The following is a 19,918-nucleotide window of genomic DNA, read 5'->3' on the forward strand; positions in this document are numbered from 1 at the left end:
ATATCTCCCGCTCTTTGTCTTATTTTGGGTGAATGCAGCGCATCACTACACACACAAACAAATAGCGACATGACTTCTCTCTATGTTTTTCTAACATGTATTTTTCTCTCGCTTTTAGTCTTTCCCCAAGTGGCTGCAAGCGCAGCTCACTGAACACAAACAATATTAACATGTAATTGTCTCTCTCCCTCTCTCTCTCTCTGTCTCTCTCTCTCTCTCTCTCTCTCTCTCTCTCTCTCAGCTTGAGAGCCGCTGTCGTCTGTGATGCCCTCCCATGACGCCCTGGTCGGTAGCTGACATTGCCCGTGAGCGGGAGACGCCACTGCACCACCGGTCCTGGGCCGGCACCGTCAGCCGGTTATCGCCCTCCCTCTCGCAGGCTGGAGGCTCCGACTCCGCCCACCTACCAGTATCCACAACCATCAGCTCCGATCCACCCCAGTAAGACGATCCACGCTGACGTCCTCTCAGCACGCACCAGCAGCAGCATCAGCAGCAGCCCAAAAACACCACAGTATCTTTAACGCAATCAGCAACACCAGCACCACCATTATCACCACTACCAGCAGCAACCATCATGTCCAGTCGTAGAAAGTCCTCCACCCCTTGCATGGTTCGGGTCGTCAGCGACCTGCCCGAAGAGCAAGACGACCCCGAGGACGTAATGGACACGGAGGTACCGGCGGACGACGAGGTGACCGGAAAAGAACAATCAGTATCAATCAAGAATTCAGAGAATCCAGACCAGCAGACGTTTCCAAAACCAGTGGAAACCCAGAAGCCTCAGCCATCAGAACAAGAGGAGCAGTCGCGGGAGAAAGATCAACCTCCCGTCATTGAACATAAAGAAGCCGCAGAGGAGAAGGACTCTGACCCGGCGTCCCAGAAGAAGCAGCCCAGAGGCTACGAGTGCAAATACTGCCCGTTTTCTACGCAGAACCTGAACGACTTCAAAGAGCACGTGGACTCCAGCCACCCGGACGTCATCCTCAATCCGATGTATCTCTGCGCCGTCTGCAACTTCGACACCAAGAAGTTCGACTCGCTCACGGAGCACAACGAGAGCCAGCACCCGGGCGAGACCAACTTCAAGTTCAAGAGGGCAGAAAAGAACAATCAGACCATCTTGGAGCAGACAATCGAGGGTAAGGACAATGCGGTTGAGTGCCAAGTGACGAATGGACAGGGCGAAGGCCACGGCATGTTCCCACCGTGCATATCGACCGCAGTGAAGACCCCCAAAAAAATCCAGGCGCTCTATCAAGGGAGCACGTTAAAAAGCCAGCGGGACGGCCTGATCCAGAAGAATCAAATCACAGCGGTGAACATCAACGGAATGGTCATCATCCCCGAACACACCGCCCTCCAAGGGCTCTCCCACGTCGCCCCGATGCTCCAGCGCCCACCCAACTTCAACTCTGTACCAAAAATAGCTGTTCCCTTGAACACCACCAAATACAACCCTTCTCTAGACGACAACTTGACGTTGATCACCTCCTTTAGCAAGTTTCCTTACCCGACGCACGCCGAGCTGTCGTGGCTGACGGCGGCCTCCAAGCACCCGGAGGACCAGATCAAAGTCTGGTTCACCACCCAGCGGCTCAAGCAGGGCATCACCTGGTCCCCGGAGGAGGTGGAGGAAGCCCGGAAGAAGATGTTCAACGGCTCCATGCCTCCCGCACACCCCACGTTCACCGTCCTGCCTACGACAACCTTCTCTCAACCGCCTGCCAAATCCTCCCAGCAGACCTTCGTCCACACCACCGTCGGACACCCGAGTCATGTGCGGACAACCGCGTCCAACGGGTTGAGTTTGGTCGCCAACGCAAACTCTGGACTTGCGGTTGGCGCCGGCCCTTCCCTAAAACGATGCCTGCCGACGTACCTGACGACGGTGTTCGGCCCGGAGTCCAAGCGGCCCATCATGGCAGTCGCCCCCCATTCTGGCGACGCCAAAGACAGGGGCCTCATGGCTCCTCCTCCCCCTCCTCCCCCAAAAGACCGCCTCCCAATGGCTCCGCCTCCTGCTCCTTTGGAGATGAAAAGACCCGTAGCAGTTCCTCTGGTCGCCGGAGAGATGAAAAGGCCATCCACTGCCGTGCCTTTAATGCCGCCGCCGTCGTCGTCGCCATCTTTGTTGTCCAAAGGGAAGATGATCTCGTCGTTAGGAAACCACAAAAACTCCTTAGTCTTTCCAGAGTTTTTAACCAGGCCACTGATAATTCCCCCGCCTATCTATGCGCCGCCATTTAAAAACTCGTTACTTTTTCCTCTTAATTCGCCCATCACCTCCAAAGAGAAGCACCCGAATGGCCACGCTTTGCCGGCCGCTGATCTCAGGCTGCCGAACTCCCCCCCACAGATAAGGAGGCCGACCATCATCCAGTCCATTCGCGCTCCGGCCAAAGCCCCGACCCAGATTCCAGGGTTCCCTTACGATAGCAGGAAACTAAAAGAGCAGCAAGGGGTGGAAGTGAAAGCCTTCTACCCCAGAGGAGATAAGGTACTCACTCCTCTGGCAGAGGCCAACGGGACATCTCGCACCGATGGTCATGACAAATGGTCCCACAATCAAACCACACTTGCTCACAACAATGGCGTCCAACATTTTGATGGTCCGCTAGCGACGCTGAAACAGGACTTCCATCAAAAGTCCTCGGTGCTGACCCAGTTTCCCTTGCTGGAGAGGATGAAAGGAAAGACGGCGGAGCAGCTAAAGATCTTGGAGGAGAACTTCCTGAGGAACAGCTTCCCCACGCTCGGCGATGTGGACAATCTGGCTGGCGCCACCCGCCTCTCTCGGCAGGAAATCGACAGCTGGTTCGTGGAGCGCCGAGCGCTACGAGACAACCTGGAGCAAGCGCTCCTCAACTCCATGGGCACGAAGAGGATGGGCGCCGGTGGCATCGCGGCCATCGCCAAGAAACGACTACATCAGCAGCAACAGCAACACCAAACTCTCCAGCTGAATGGGATTCACAAACCCAGCGCTGGCGTGGGCCATCTTAAGAGCCCTCTTCCACCTTCTTCTACCTTGCCCATCGTCGCCCCCTCCGCCCCCAGCCCCAACTCCTGCTCAGTGCCTCCAGACAGCCGATCCCTGGCGCTCCTCATAGACGATTTTGCTCAAACGCGGTGGCCTTCCCCTGAGGAGTTCAGCCAGCTGGAGGGTCGGACGGGACGCGCCGAACTGGCCCGCTGGTTCACCGACAGCCGGCTGCAGAGCGGCGGCCTGGAGCTGGCAGAACTCTTTCACAACAACGGAGTGAACGGAGGCCAGGGGCCTCCCAAGAACCCCGACATCCTGCAGCGCTGTCAGGAAGGAGGCCTCACGAACCACGGCAGCAGTAAGGTGCTGGAGGTGGAGCTGGGCTGGCTGATGGAGCAGCGCGCCAACGGCCTCAGCAGTCAACAACGGGATGAACTCCAAGACCGGTTGGCTGGCAGGTACTAAAACGCTTAGGGTGTTAAAAGAGTATCGAAGGTTCTGCACATGCATGTATTTTCTTTTACCGTTCAAAGGGCCTTTCAGTGGCATTGGTTTGAGATCTAAGTGGGAAACAATCCTCAGACTTTATCTATTAAGAAGACCTGAAGGTAAATGTTTGTTAGAACTACAATGGCGGTTTGCGTAGATGCTGCAACAGCATCGGTTATATCAGAACTGGAGAGTATTTGATATGTTTTGATTGGCAGATGGTTCATCCAATCACCTGTCAAGTATTTCTTCTTTTTTGTTGGGAAGTTCCCGCCCTTTTCCAAACAGTTTTCCAATGACGGCTTTTCAGATGGTTTACTTGGGTCAGGTTACCCCGAGCCACCCGATCCCCAATATTTGCATTGCAATGTTTTTAGTTTTTTAATTTTTCGACATAATATAGAATAAATATGAAATCCAAGTGGTGCTTTGCAGATTTAAAGATGAATATTTAAAATTAAATAAAGAATGAAAACAATTAAATAATGCTTTTAATTTGAATAAATGTTATTAATTTCTTCAAAATTAATATGACCTTATAATTAAAGTGTACAAGGATTAATGAGGTTGTAGGAACGCTATTTGTCTTTTTCTTTTCAAAAGGTCCTCAGTTTCAGTCAGGAATCCCCAAATTGCCCAGAAGGGTTTTATAATCCGTCCTTTTTGTTTCTCCGCTCTCACACCTTCTGCGGAGCAACAACAGCAAAACAAATTTCCGCTTCCTCGTGTTGCTGTTCTTTTTCTAGTTGCCACATTAACATTGTTTTCCGGACATTAACCCACAAATAGACGAGACTCTATTCGGTCTTCCAGGAGCTCGGGAGATCTTTGGCGAAATAACACAGCCATTACGTCGGAAACCAATATCTCCACAATAATTTGGGCAAGAGTTTTATTCTTCCCGTGAGTGAGCTGTGGGGTTGGAAAGCACCGGTATGAAGCTGCACCGACAGCACATTGAAATGCTTCTGCTTCCTGTTGGGTTCATGAACACCGTAATGTTCAACGCACACAACTAGGAATGACTGAGTTCAGAGTCGTTCTCGATGCTTATTGACAGCAAATGCAGTGGAAATATGATAAAGCTGAAAAAGAAAAAGCTCTGGGAGGGATTACCTCTCGTGATAGTTAATGATCAATACATCTTTAGCAAAAATGATAGAAAATGCTATTTTCAGCCCCTAGATTTCCTGCATTTCTCTGTTTTATATCATGTTAAGGAGAATGTCTTTGTGTTTTGGACTAAAAAAGACATTTAAAGTTGTTTTAGGAGAAACGGGGAGCGATATTTTTCTCTATTTTCTGATGATTAATCGATTTAATCTATAAATGAGAATATATATATTATAAGCTGCTTAGTTAAGAGTGATTCTTTTTTACTTCACAAAGTAAAACTTGATTTTCCCGAGACGTTCGTCCCAGTTTTCATCACTATTTCTGACACAGACTTGAAGTCCTTCAGAATTTAATTATTTTGATTATTAGTTTCTCCTCATTATAATTAAAAAATAATGTCCCACTTCTGACCCACTTGTGTTTAATCTGATTGAGAACCTCAGTTGCCGAAATATCTAATAATTGATTGACAGTTCCCTTGATTCTGAAAAACAAATATCGTAAAAGAAAAAAGTTTCAGGAACTATTTGGCAGTTTTTTTTTCTGATGTCCTTTATCTAAAAATAAATTAGTGTCAGATATTTTACATCTTAACTTCACTGTTTTGTCTCGTGGTGGACGGAGAGACGGCAGACTGGTGTCCCCGGTTAGGAATCCAGTTATGTGGTAATATATATATATATATTTATATACATATATATATGTATATATACGTATGCCAATAAATATGTATACTTATATATAATTTGTATTAATATTTATTAATATTTTCAATTGTTTTATGTTTCAACTGGTCAAAGTCTTGGCTGTATCTGGATCTGGGTCACATGGTTTTAATTGATCACAGTAGTGATTATTGATCCGTAACGATCAGCTTCGTGTGAACACACAACTTTGAACGCAGCTGAAGTTTTCCGTCTGTAACGTTTAACGCCTTCGACAGACTGAGACCGGAGCTGAAGAAAGGGGGCCACAACGGGGGAGTCAATGGAGGAGTCAATGGAGGAGTCAATGGAGGAGTCAATGGGGGCCACAACGGGGGAGTCAATGGAGGAGTCAACGGGGGAGTCGTGGGCGCAGCGCGGGACGCGTTCGGCAGCTGGCTGGAGGACGGACACTCGAGGAGAGGACGGGAGCTGCTGCTGGACCGAGAGAGGAAGATGACGGGATGAGCGGTGAGTCCTCGGGTTTAAAAACAAACCTTTGTTGTTTTATTATATCAAATATATATTGTGTTGGATGTAAGGCAAGTTTATTTATATCGTACTTCACAGAGAAAAGATCACAAAGTGCTTGACAGGAGTAGAAAGAAGTTAACACAGAGTACACAGGGGCCAAAACATTACAAGAGGTAAGAACGCACAATAAAATACACAATAAAAACATTAAAATACACAATTCAATACACAATAAAAACAATAAAATACACAATAAAAACACTAAAATACACAATAAAAACATTAAAATGCACAATTCAATACACAATAAAAACAATAGAATACACAATAAAAATATTAAAATACACAATAAAAACATTAAAATACACAATTTAATACACAATAAAAACAATAGAATACACAATAAAAACATTAAAATACACAATAAAATATATAATAAAATACACATTAGAAACAATGAAGATAATAAATAAATAAAAACAGAAACGTGTTTTTTGGACTTTTTGAAAAGAAAAAGCACAAAAGAATTTGGAGCAAAAATGAAGCAAAATGTTTTACAAATACAAAATTATGATTTCATGAATTCAGAGAGTAATAGTTGACTGTATCTGTAGAGGAGGTTTAAAAGTTGTATTAAAAAATACTGCCATTAATTCACAAAGTCATACTTACATTGATGATTGATGCATTTCTCCTCTCAATACGTCCACATTCTGTCTTTAAGTTCTGGTTATTTCACCATAAAGATCACTTTTCATAAGCAGAGGAGCAGCGCTTGTGTCTATTTAGTTTCTTTTTTATTAAAAAAGTGTATTTGTTGAACATTTTTGATACAAAATGTTTATTTTTTTATAAATTTTACAAATACTTACATTTCTATGAAAAAGATATTGATGCATTTCTCCGCTCAATCCGTCTTTAATTTCTCTTTATTTCACCGTAAAAAAAAGTACAAAATCTAAAGGCCATCGACTGAGTTTGTGGCTGCAGGTTTTAGTTGTTTTGCAGAACGAGTGAAGTGGTTTAACGGACCGGAGCCCCACCCCCCGGACCCCCTCCTCTCGCGTTAGAGCTGAAGCCAACACCTCGATCCCGGGCATCAAACACACTCCAGCCGTCTGTGTGTGTAGCTGTGTGAGTTTTGGCTTCAGCTGCTCAGCAACAAACACCAAACTTCAGGGAAATTTAGGGTAGGGAGGAGAGAAAAAGAAAGAAAAAGTGAGCGTTATTGGAGGCCTAAAATAGCAGCAGCCCCCCCGGTGAGGTGAAGCCTGATGGATGAAAGCTGCGCCTGGGGCAGAGTGACGACGGAGCCTCGTCCCGCTGCTTCTGTTCTGACAGAAGACGGAAAGTTTTAACGTTTGCTTTTTCAAAATAGACGACGTTTCAAATGATTTCCTGGAGACAAACAGCCGTAAACACGGCGGGGACTCGACTTCTGACATCGACCCGACTCCTGAAGGGATTGTCACCACTTTTTGGATGTCTTCAAAAAAATCGCCTTGACAGCTAGAATCGATAATCAATGAGCAGCGTTTTGAGAAAAAAAGCAGAAATAACTGTAGTTTTTGTGAGGGTGAAATCTTTCCTTGTCAGTTGGTTTGTTGCTTTTTCAGTCTTTCAGTTCGGTTCAATATTTTAAATCAGCTTAAAAATATCTAATCTATTCTTTCACAAAATCTGAAAAATACTACTACTACAAGTATTTGTTATTATTCCTGGCAGTCGGGGTCAACGCTGAGTTGTTGAAGGTCATAGTGAGGTCGTGGGTGGGAGAGCCTTGTCCTGAAAGGAAAAGTAGTTCAGTTTTGTCAGGGTTAATTTTCCACTGAGAGACGTCAGTCAGAAAGGCAGAGATTGGTGCTGCCGCCTGTGTTTCCGATCGGGGAAACGAGAGGATCAGTTGGGTATCGGCATAGATATGGTAGGAAAAGACATGCGAGCGAATGACAGAGAGAGTTGGTGTCCAGAGAGAAGAGAAGAGGACCCAGGACGGAGCCCTGAGGGACTCCAGTAGTGAGAAGACAAGGTTCAGACACAGATCCTCTCCAAGTATATATATATATATATATATATATATATATATATATATATATATATATATATATATATATATATATATATATATATATATAACTATATATATATATATATATATAATATCAAATCATTGTAAATAATCACAACACGATATCAAATAATTATATCTAATAAAACATAATACAAACTTGAATCTGCATCTTGAGAGAATTCATCTGTTCGTCGTGTGGAACCCGTTGAAGCCGGTTTGAAACCGGTTTGAAGCGTTAAAACGAGACTCCTGGAGCTCCGATCCTGCAGCAGCACCAACGAACACGAGCTGAACTCTGGCGGCGTGGCCGTGGCGGCGCGCCCGTCTGCCGGGCCAGACACCGGCTGAGCCCGGCTCTCCGGAGCCACTTCACTCCTCACCGATCACCGAGCGGCTAGAGCGGTGTTTGATGGAAAGAACGTTCTGTCTGATTAGAAAAACCTTATCTCAAGTTTTATTGACGATAAACCGAGAAGAAACTTTTATTTCTTCATCTGATCCATTGAAACCAAACTAAATCCATATAAGGGAAATATTTAAGTTAAAGTGAGTCAACTTGTTCCATATTTCATGTTCTATCTGTCTGTCTATCTCTATCTGTCTGTCTCTCTGTATTTCTGTCTGTCTGTCTCTCTCTCTGTCTGTCCATCCATCTACCTGTCCGTTCTTCCGTCTGTCTGTCTCCATCTCTAGCTATCTGTCTGTCTCCATCTCTAGCTATCTGTCTGTCCATCTGTCTGTCTCTCCGTCCTCTCGTCTTCTCTTTCAGTCGAAGCTTTTAAACGCTTGTCTCAGATTGAAGAAAACCCTTCAAGTTAAACTTCAGTATTTCTCTCTAGTGTTTGAGTTGCTGGTTCCGTTACCCGGTAACCCCTCACCGGCAGTCAGTGTTGCTGGTTCCGTTACCCGGTAACCCCTCACCGGCACTCAGCGTGTTGTTCCGTTACCCGGAAACTCCTCACCGTCACAACAGTGTTGCTGGTTCCGTTACCCGGTAACTCCTCACCGCCACACAGTGTTGCTGGTTCCGTTACCCGGTGACTCCTAACCGCCACCGCGCGTCCACCAGAGGTTGTTGCGTAATACTTTAAAATGTTTCCTTGTGAACTCTCTCTTCCGTCTTCTCCATGTGGTCCATCCGACCGCTCAGGTTGTGTTTGTTTTAAGCGCCTCCAGAGCCAGACGGGCGGGGTCCGTCACACCGGGGTGCCGGTAACCGGGGCCCCGCCCGTCTGGCACGCCGGGGAGAGTAGACAAAAAGACTACAAAGATTCAAAACGATTACAAAGATATACAACGACTACAAAGATACACAACGACTACAAAGATACACAACGACTACAAAGATTCACAACGACTACAAAGATACACAACGACTACAAAGATTCACAACGACTACAAAGATTCACAACGACTACAAAGATACACAACGACTACAAAGATTCACAACGACTACAAAGATTCACAACGACTACAAAGATTCACAACGACTACAAAGATACACGATGACAACAAAGATTCACAACGACGACAAAGATACACAACAACTGTAAAGATACACAACAACTATAAAGATACACAATGACTACAAATATACACAAAACAACCCAAAAGAGATTTAAACACATCTGTGTTGTACGAGTTCTTGTTTAAATAATCTGTCTAGTCACATCAGAACGTGCTTCAGGCGCGCCTTCTCTTTATTTCCGACACGTTGTGGGTCAGACTCGGGGGTCAAAGGTCACGGCAACGAGATGACACTCATAAAGAGTGATGCTATCGACCGGATTACATGAAGGAGCAGAAAGACTGATGGAGCGAAAACAAATTCCTGCTGCGATTGATGCGATGCCTTTTGTGTGTGTGTGTGTGTGTGTGTGTGTGTGTGTGTGTGTGTGTGTGTGTGTGTGTGTGTGTGTGTGTGTGTGTGAGTGTGTGAGTGTGTGACATCCATTGTCCTGTCTCACTAATCACAGCGGGCTCGGGGCTTCATTTAATCAGCACAGCCCATAATAACCTATCAACAGTCGTAGCTTATAGATGAAGGCTTAATTGCCCAAACCTGCAGCGCCTCTTCCTCCCTGTCATCGTTAATATTAATATATGATGTGAGACACTGAACGTTACCGGTTTCCAGGTAACCGCCATCTGAAAATCAGAATAACAATAATTGGTTTTAATTTAGGACAATCAGTTTGAATAAAAGAACAATGTTTTTTACGTTTTTTTGTTCCAGTGCGTTCAAATGGAAGACACATACCAGAAGAAAAGGCTCTGCATTTAAATGTGGTACTTTTTTTCTTTGATAACAACATTTTACTCGTCTGACATCCTTTAAAACGACTGAAATAAAAAACTATAGCTACATTAAAGCTGCATTCTCTCTACTGACCACCAGGGGGCGACTCCTCTGGTTGTATAGAAGTCTATGCTTCATGTGTTAAAGCTGCATTCTCTCTCCTGACCACCAGGGGGTGACTCCTCTGGTTGTATAGAAGTCTATGCTTCATGTGTTAAAGCTGCATTCTCTCTCCTGACCACCAGGGGGTGACTCCTCTGGTTGTATAGAAGTCTATGCTTCATGTGTTAAAGCTGCATTCTCTCTCCTGACCACCAGGGGGTGACTCCTCTGGTTGTATAGAAGTCTATGCTTCATGTGTTAAAGCTGCATTCTCTCTCCTGACCACCAGGGGGTGACTCCTCTGGTTGTATAGAAGTCTATGCTTCATGTGTTAAAGCTGCATTCTCTCTACTGACCACCAGGGGGTGACTCCTCTGGTTGTATAGAAGTCTATATAAATGACTCTACTTCTCTTGATATATTCCCTCAGTAAACATTGTAAACATGAGTTTATGTCTCAATCTCTAGTTTCAAGTCTTCTTCAATACAGCATGATGTTCATTTAGTAAATTATGGTCATGTAGAGTCAAACAGACCATAAAGCAGGGGATGATTTAGGGGCGGGGCTTCACGGTGATTGACAGGTCGACACCGGAGACGTATACGGCGTCTCTACGTCAATCCTCCTCAGTCCTAATATGGTCACTTCCTGTTTACTGGTTGCAAAAAAAACAAGATGGCGACGCCCAAAAAGCCAAACGCAGCTACACATCTGACCAGGGTTCTACAGAAGTCTAGAAATCATTCCACATAAAATTTAACTTCGTCATTTTTATTTTCTTATTTCAGGTTCTTGAAACATTTGAAAACCCATAACAAATAAACGTTGCATTTATTACCTCCATAATTGTGTGTGTATCCTGCCGCTTGTGTCTGTGAAGGTAATGAAACGAACCCTCTGTCGGCCATATTGGACCGTCAGCTGCTGTGAAGCAGCGGCTGATTGAACAGCTGATTGAACAGCTGTTCACAGCTCCTCCAGCTGATTTTTTTTTCAGTGCGATAACACTGAGTCGAGGGGAAATGTTTTAACAACCAGACACGTACAAAATAAATGAAATCAAAGAACTACTAGTTTTTCTTTTGGCAAAAGATACAAGCGACGCAACATTTCGTGGTGGCTTTGAGAGAAGATTAGAACAGGAAGAAATAGAAAGCAGAAACAGATGGATGCAGACATAATTATGTGTTAAACATTCATTAGTGTGCAAATGTACAATTAAACACTGCCGACTGAAGGTTCAGAGCACCTCCGTTTCCTGCTGGGCTTTTGTTTTGAAACATCTGCAGTTTATTGACGGGTTTTATTGGCTTAACTGGGATTGAAAAAAAAACAAAAACAAAGTAAAAGCTACTTGAAATAGTTTGAGAGTGAAAAAATATATATGAATATATTTATTTTTATCTGCAGACAGCTTCGGTTTCTAAATTAAAAGCTACATCCAGACTCTGAGAAGACTATTCTTCTTCCTTTTGTTTTGAAACCTGCAGAAACAGATTATTTAGTTTTTTTATGTTGAACCTGTTAGCAAAACGTTTCTTCTTTTTACCTCCAGCAGCTTCAGGGTAGCATGACGTTCATTAGTGTGATGCCGGATTAATATTCTCTCTTTTTGCTCTGGTTTTGGTCTCCACCAACTTTTATTATGCGTTTTCCTACGAAGGTGTCAACACGTGTCTTCAGTCTTCAGCTCGTTAAATTTAACAATAAACTGCCGTCTTCACAGGAAACTAAGTCAGTTTTAGGAAAAGATGGGAAATACTTAGTTTGGTCACAAAAAGATCGTGAATACTTATCTAGGTTAGAAAAAGATCGTGAATACTTAGTCTGAGGAAAATATTGGGAAATACTTAGTTTGGTTACAAAAAGATCGTGAATACTTAGTTAGGTTACAAAAAGATCGTGAATACTTAGCTAGGTTACAAAAAGATCGTGAATACTTAGCTAGGTTACAAAAAGATCGTGAATACTTAGTTAGGTTACAAAAAGATCGTGAATACTTAGTTAGGTTACAAAAAGATCGTGAATACTTAGCTAGGTTACAAAAAGATCGTGAATACTTAGCTAGGTTACAAAAAAATGAAATACTTATTTAGGTTACAAATGGATCGTGAATACTTAGTTTGAGGAAAAGATCGTGAAACACTTCGATTTAGGAAAAGATCGTGAAATACCTAGGTTGATATTTAATATTGGTGAAATAAGATCGCTGTTCGGGATTTAAAAAACTACGATGGAAGCGCCGTTACTTAAGTATATAAGTGACGTGAGAAATATTGTCTTAACTTTTTTTCATAGTCTAAAAAGAAATACCCAATAAATTCCTTTAACATTTCTTCCTGTTGACGTGGATATATGTACATGTGTGTATATATACACACATGTACATATATATACATACATATATTATATATATATAAATATATATATGTATATATATATATATATATATATATATATATATATATATATATATATATATATATAGATGCAATTAAAGCCACTATTGCTCCACTCTATGAGAACAACAAAGAGGATGTGTCACATCCATTGTCCTGTTTGTGCGATCACGGCTTCGTTTAATCGCTAAACGCAACTTTAACACACTTTCCTCTTAGTGGATTAGGAGAGAGAGCCGGTCGGGTCCGCCGTCGATTATTATTTCACAACGTGTCCCAGTTCCCAGCAGCCGGCTCCTGGCACAACAACTGCTTTTAATCCGCCCTCTTTGCTTTGTGTTTAGTTTCCTCTCGTGTTTTCAGTGGGAATGATCTGGTTCTCGTGATGACGTTTCTCTGGTTTCTCTCTTCTGTCCTCCTCAGGTGTTGAAGGATTCATCGTCATCGTCGTCTTCAACGTCGCTGCTGCTGGAAAAGAGGAAAAGAAAACGAGGCGGATGGAGAACGGAGCAACATTTTCTTTTCTTTTCAATTATCAGATATTGCAATTTTAGTTCTTTTCTTTTAGTTCTTTTTATGAATCTCTTGATTGTCGCATCCCAGCTCACACACAACATCGTCCTCAACGTTCTCGACCCGGAGCCCATCCCTTCCTCCACGTTCACACAACAAAAGCACGAGGGGCTTTATATTTTATTTTGGCGAGTCGTACACAGGCTCCCTAAATTGAAATCAGACGAGTGCGAGGAGAAATTCAGGGTCACGATCTGTGAAGATAATTGAAACTGCCCTCCCTCACAGAAGCTCAACTTTCTTTTCATTTCTCACAGGGAGGAGAGTTTGACAATAGTTTTACAAAACAGGAGCTAATCTTCACCGCGTATACGCAGATATATATATATATATATATATATATATATGTATATATATACACGTATATATATACATATATATATATATATATATATATATATATATATATATATGGAGAGTGAGCTTTTTCTTCCCCGAATTTTTCCCCATCTTTCAGAGGCCGATTAGTTGTACTTGTACTTGTCAATATTACTGTATAAGTACAAGCCAATCACCGTAATAGATTATAAATCTATAAAAAAACTGCCTCAAGTAAATAATATGGTGCTGGCCCTTTAAGTTGCCTTGTTTCATACGACATACTAGTACACAGAGTACGAGTATTGACTGTGTACTACAGATTTATCATTGCACTCCAAAAACATTAAGTTATATCGTATTTTTTATTCCACCCCTTGTCAAAACCTGGAGCCGACATTACCCACAATGCAACGTGGCCACAGACAGTTTGAGTTCGGTTGCTAAGCTAGTAGCGGCTCATGTCGCCGCTACTAGCTTAGCTAGGAGGTCTAACTTCTTTCTAACTCCGCACCTCCAGACCTTTGTTTACTTGCAGTCTCCGACTGACGTTGACTCGAGTGACATCACTGGAGGTAATTTAATCAGAGACTGAGACGACCACAGAACACAAGAAGTGAAACTTGGCGGTTAAACTGCAAATCACTTTTTATCCAGTGAAGTTAACTTCTAAAAGTTCATTTCTGAGCCATGAAAGAATATTCAGCCAAATGATAAGAGCTTCTGCCAACAGACCCATTTTTTAAAAAGGTTTTCTCAAAGTCATCCATTGATTCTCGTGACAATTTTGCTTTGTGTTTTGTTTTGTTCTGCTGACAGAAGCTTTTTATGTTTTCTCCCAAGTTGCATTGAGGGACGATCGTGTCCTTGAACGCCGCACAAAACTAAAACTGACCGATTTTCAAGGTAAATCAGTAAAAAAAAATCTGAATGTTTGCTGCGAAACTGGGACACAGTGAGTAAAACCGTCCCTTTAAGTCCTTCAACATTTTAAATATTAGTATGGTAACAATTCATTTATCTTCAGATGTCTTCCGACTTCTTTGAAAATGGGGATTCATTATTGATGAAGAGGAACGGCTCCTTCATCATCAACCTTCCCTTTAAGAGTGAGTTGGAACCTAAATGATCTGAACGTTTTGAACTGTCCCTTTAAGAAGATCCACACGTTATTGTGACCCTCCCTTTAGTGTAAGTGAGTTTAACAAAATCAAGCTGAACTTCTCCTGTACGCCGCTCGGGGGAGGAGGGATTAGCGGGTCGTGAACTCCGGACCGGACGGATGTTTTTGGAGCTGAGGTGATGTTGTGCGTTGCCGAGCAACCGGAGCGCCGAATGTGTGCCGGCAGCAGACGGACCGACGGGGCGGATTTAAAACAAACAAATAAACAAACAAACTAAACTAAAAATGGCGAGTGCCAAAGCTGGGATCTGCTGCATTGTCACTCCGCTTCTGGAAGAAAAAAAAAAGAAAAAGGTTCTTCTTCTCCTTCTTGTAAATAGGATGTACATGTTTGTTTGTTTGTTTTGTTTTCCTGTATTGCTACAAATTTGTAAAACTTTTGCGGACAAAATTTTGTTACATTTTGTAAAATGGGAGCAATTCGTCCCCGAAAACCTCCTCGTTTCGTTTGTTTTTTAAACCTCTCTCTCTCTCTCTCTCTCTCTCTCTCAGTGTCTCTCGCCTCGTATTCTTTTCATTTTTGTTGTTTTATTTGTCGATGGACTTAAAAAAAAAAAAAAAAAACGCTGCCAGCTTTTGCAACTTAAAAAAAAAAAAGATCATTATTATTTTTTCGTTATTTCTCCGTCTCTCTTTTTTTGTACTGAACCAGAGTGGAACCACTAAAAAAAACTAAAAAACAGACCAGTTGGCAATACTTCAGTCACTTCTTCTTCATCTCACCGGCACTGGACTTCCGCCACTTCCCCGCTGAGGAGGAAGAGGAGGAGGATGAAGAGGGAGGGGAGGAAGAGGAGGAGGATGAAGAGGGAGGGGAGGAAGAGGAAGAGGAGGAAGAGGAGGAGGAGGAAGAGGGGAGACTTCGCTTCAAATCAGATTGAAAAAAACACCTTTGGACCTTTTTTCTTTTCTTTCTTTTTTACTGTGCTGAAGTGAAGTCAAGTGCTATTATTATTATTATTATATTATTATTATTATTATATTATTATTATTATTGTAGCCACTCTGTCTGGAACCCTTTTTTTTGAAGAAAAAGTAGAAAAAAAAGAAGAAAAAAAAGAAAAAAAAAGAAAAAAAAGACTTAAGCCAATCTGCACTTCTTGTTCCGACGGACCGAGTGACTGTCGGGGATCTGTTTCAAAACTGATACGGAACAAATGTGAAAACAACAACAACAACAACAACAACAGTTAAGAAACTGTGAAAAATGGCGGCAGCGCCGAAGGATTCAACTGTAACGATCACACACAACAACAATGTAGAATCATGCTGCCTGAATCAAACTTTATTCTCTCTCTTTTTCTCTCTTGTTTCTCTCCCTCGCTCGACCACTTTATCCTTTACTTTCTCTCGTCTATCTTCTTCCTTCGTTGATTTGTTTCTCTCTCTCTTTCTCTTTGCCACACACACACACACACACACACACACACACACACACACACACACCTGTAATAAAACAAAAAAAGATGAAAAGCCTTTTATTCATTACTACATGTTGGCTTTAGTTGAAACTAGTTCCATTCCGACAGAAAAGAATAATAGTAAAAACAAAATATGAGCTTCTTTATGTATTGCTTCTGCAGCTGTAGTGTCCTGGTCAGATTTAAAGATGATAAGACTACATATATCTGAAATACTGTATTTACAAATGCACACCAGGGCTGGCCTCAACAAACAAACAAACAACAACAACAACAACAACAACATGGGGAGGGTTTAACTCCGTCCGCTGGGGGATTTCTTTATTTTATTTTTGTCATGCTGGTTTGTATTAAAAATGCTTGTGTCTTCGCTTAAAGTCTTCATAGTTTTTAAAACTCGGTGGCGTTCAGCTCGCTGCACGGCCTTCTGGGAAAAAAGAAAGCAGCGCTGTAAAGACGGTTGACGCTCAGCCTTAGGAAGCTTCCAAGAGACTTTTATTTTTGCAAGTGTATAGTTTTAATTGAATATTTTTCTGATGAATGATTGAATGTATTTTGCTTCTAGGAGTTTAAAAGTAAATGTTGTTGGTTTACTGTCTGAATGTTTGAAGAGGAACGAGTCGAGCACACCAAGTCTTTTTTATAGGTACCACGTTTTTATTTATTATGAAAAATAAATACAAAATATGACATCAATCATGCGGAATCTGACAAAATGGTCGCTGGTATCCAAGTCGAACCTTTTAACCTTTTAACTTAAAACCTTAAAATCACTTATTATTGTCATATATTAAATAAAATTGATGAATACAAATTAGTTTTTCCTGTTTTCACGCTGACAAACGGAAACAGAAAACATAATCTACCCGACGGAAAGTCTAAACATGTGTTAACTTATTGTCCCGTTAGCAATTGAGCTAACTAGCCTGAGAACTGACCACTAGCAAGCTCGTTCACCGTTAGCTCAATGCGTTCGCTCACTGCGTTAGCTCAACGGCTCAAAGCGTTAGCTCACTGCGTTAGCTCAACGGCTCAACATGTTAGCTCACTGCATTAGCTCAACGTGTTAGCTCACTGCGTTAGCTCAACGGCTCAACGCGTTAGCTCACTGCGTTAGCTCACTACATTAGCTCAACACATTAGCTCACTGTGTTAGCTCAAAGGCTCAACGTGTTAGTTCAACGCGTTAGCTCACTGCATTAGCTCAACACATTAGCTCACTGCGTTAGCGGTGAGATTCGAGCACCAGCTGTTTTCGTGAGCAGAAAACAAGTCACAGGTTTTTTTGGGATGAGTTTCTCAAACTGTTTCGCTGCTGCAGGCTTCTTTTCGGAGGGAAACGCAGATCGACCCGTGTGCTCGAGTCCTTCCTTTGTTTCATTTAAAGTCGCTCTGTTTGCTAACATTGAAGTGTATCTGTTGCGTGCACCTGGTACCCCCCCCAACAAAATATCACCACTTTTTATGGACGTGTATTTCCAACTGGATGGAGACATTTGAGATTCATTTAAACGTCTCACCCTCTGAAATCTTAATTTTACTTTACTTTTACAACCTGGAAACTTCTCTCCAAAGACTTTCGTGCTATTTCTTCTCTCTTCAGGCTCAAACAACGTTACAGTTGTACCTGAAAAGACGTAAACGCAGGCGATGCAGACTCCCTAAGATGTGTTCTTCCTGTCATACCGTGGACTTATTAACACCTTCTGATCCATCCTCCTCTCTTTATCCGTCCTCAGTCTGCAGCTGTCTCCAAGTTTTCTAAATCACACGTTGGAACAGAACAAAACCGAAGAAATACTCAAAGTCAAAGGTGGAAGCTCTGATGTTTTCTTTCCTTATTTTTAACAATTTCAAAGTCCCTCTAGAAGCTCGAAGAAACGTTTTAAGCTGAAGAGTCAATCAAGACCAGATTTGAACAAAAGGTCGATTCAAGCCAAAACGCGCCGCATTCTTTAACACGATGTGGACGCGCACTAATTGACAAACATGCCAAACAAAATACAAGTATTTTAGGATCTCGGCCTCGACTCACAGTCCAGAGGAACGTCTCCTTCTGCAGAAGCGGTTTCTGATGTCTTTCCAGGGGAAACCAGGTGCACAGGTGCTACATGTGTTTTTAAGGGGAGCTGAGGCCAGCCCTGCTTCATAACTGAGGTTCTGCTTCTTCTACTACTGCTACTATCAAACAACCAGCCCTGGGCGCACAAAACAGGCTCGAACGCTGCTTCAAATCCTCCCTTCAGAACTCGAGGTGCATTTGATTTTGAACTTCAGATACCAGCATTTTTGAGAGTCTTAAAGTCGGGGTCCAAAGTGGAGCACCGGCTGTGTTTTTTCCTTTAGTTCCTGACGTGAAAAAGACACTTGCGTTAATCAGCTTGTGGCCCGTAAACGAGGCTTCACCTCCTCAGTTTGGGCACCAGGTCCTGAGCGTCTTTGTAGTTTTTTTTTTACTTCTTAATGACAAAAATAGCCATCGATATTTGTTGTTTTTTACTTCGATTTGAAAAGTATTCGAGCTCCTGTTTCTGTTGCCCAGGTCAGCAAAACAACCTGTTGATGTCTGCTGTATTTCAATAAAACACAGCCTTTTTTCAAAGGGTACTCTTCACTCTGTGTGCGTTTCTGTGTGTCGTCGAAACCCAGCTGACCACTCCCTAAGCCCCGCCCCTTGAATGCAGACGGACCAATCGTAGTGTAGCCTTGAACTACTCGCATAGAAACAAAATACTAGTAGAACTGGGCAGCAACCTCCGGCTCTGAAGAGTGAAGTCTATGCTTCATGTGTTAAAGCTGCATTCTCTCTCCTGACCACCAGGGGGTGAGTCCTCTGGTTGTATAGAAGTCTATGCTTCATGTGTTAACGCTGCATTCTCTCTCCTGACCAGCAGGGGGCGAGTCCTCTGGTTGTATAGAAGTATATGCTTCATGTGTTAAAGCTGCATTCTCTCTCCTGACCACCAGGGGGTGACTCCTCTGGTTGTATAGAAGTCTATGCTTCATGTGTTAAAGCTGCATTCTCTCTCCTGACCACCAGGGGGTGACTCCTCTGGTTGTATAGAAGTCTATGCTTCATGTCTTAAAACTTGCATTCTCTCTTCTGACCAGCAGGGGGCGAGTCCTCTGGTTGTATAGAAGTATATGCTTCATGTGTTAAAGCTGCATTCTCTCTCCTGACCACCAGGGGGTGACTCCTCTGGTTGTATAGAAGTCTATGCTTCATGTCTTAAAACTTGCATTCTCTCTTCTGACCAGCAGGGGGCGAGTCCTCTGGTTGTATAGAAGTATATGCTTCATGTGTTAAAGCTGCATTCTCTCTCCTGACCACCAGGGGGTGACTCCTCTGGTTGTATAGAAGTATATGCTTCGTGTGTTAAAGCTGCATTCTCTCTCCTGACCAGCAGGGGGCGAGTCCTCTAGTTGTATAGAAGTATATGCTTCATGTGTTAAAGCTGCATTCTCTCTCCTGACCACCAGGGGGTGACTCCTCTGGTTGTATAGAAGTCTATGCTTCATGTGTTAAAGCTGCATTCTCTCTCCTGACCACCAGGGGGCGACTCCTCTGGTTGTATAGAAGTCTATAGAAAATTGCTCTACTATCTCTTGATTTAATCCCTGACTAAACATTTTTAATTTCCTCTAAAAATGGTGGGGGGCGGGGCTTATCCAAGAGTCAATTACCCACTTTATTGTTTGTCTATTTTTGTTTACCACATTTTAAACTCAGCGTTAATGCACACTGAACCTTTTGAGGCCAGTCGACTTCCTCTGAAGTT

General features: G+C 42.9%; 1 protein-coding gene across 1 annotated transcript; it reads left to right on the top strand.

Moving 5' to 3' along the window:
* Window positions 1-577: 577 nt before the first annotated feature.
* LOC306748739 (zinc fingers and homeoboxes protein 2-like) lies at window positions 578-5,766 on the top strand (the record flags this gene model as incomplete). Its single annotated transcript, XM_079231951.1, has 2 exons — window positions 578-3,447; window positions 5,538-5,766. The coding sequence occupies 2 exons, from the start codon at window positions 578-580 to the stop codon at window positions 5,764-5,766; spliced, it is 3,099 nt and encodes a 1,032-aa protein (XP_079088077.1).
* Window positions 5,767-19,918: the final 14,152 nt, after the last annotated feature.

Source organism: Taurulus bubalis (assembly GCF_910589615.1).
Source record: "Taurulus bubalis genome assembly, chromosome: 16".
NCBI lineage: Eukaryota > Metazoa > Chordata > Actinopteri > Perciformes > Cottidae > Taurulus > Taurulus bubalis.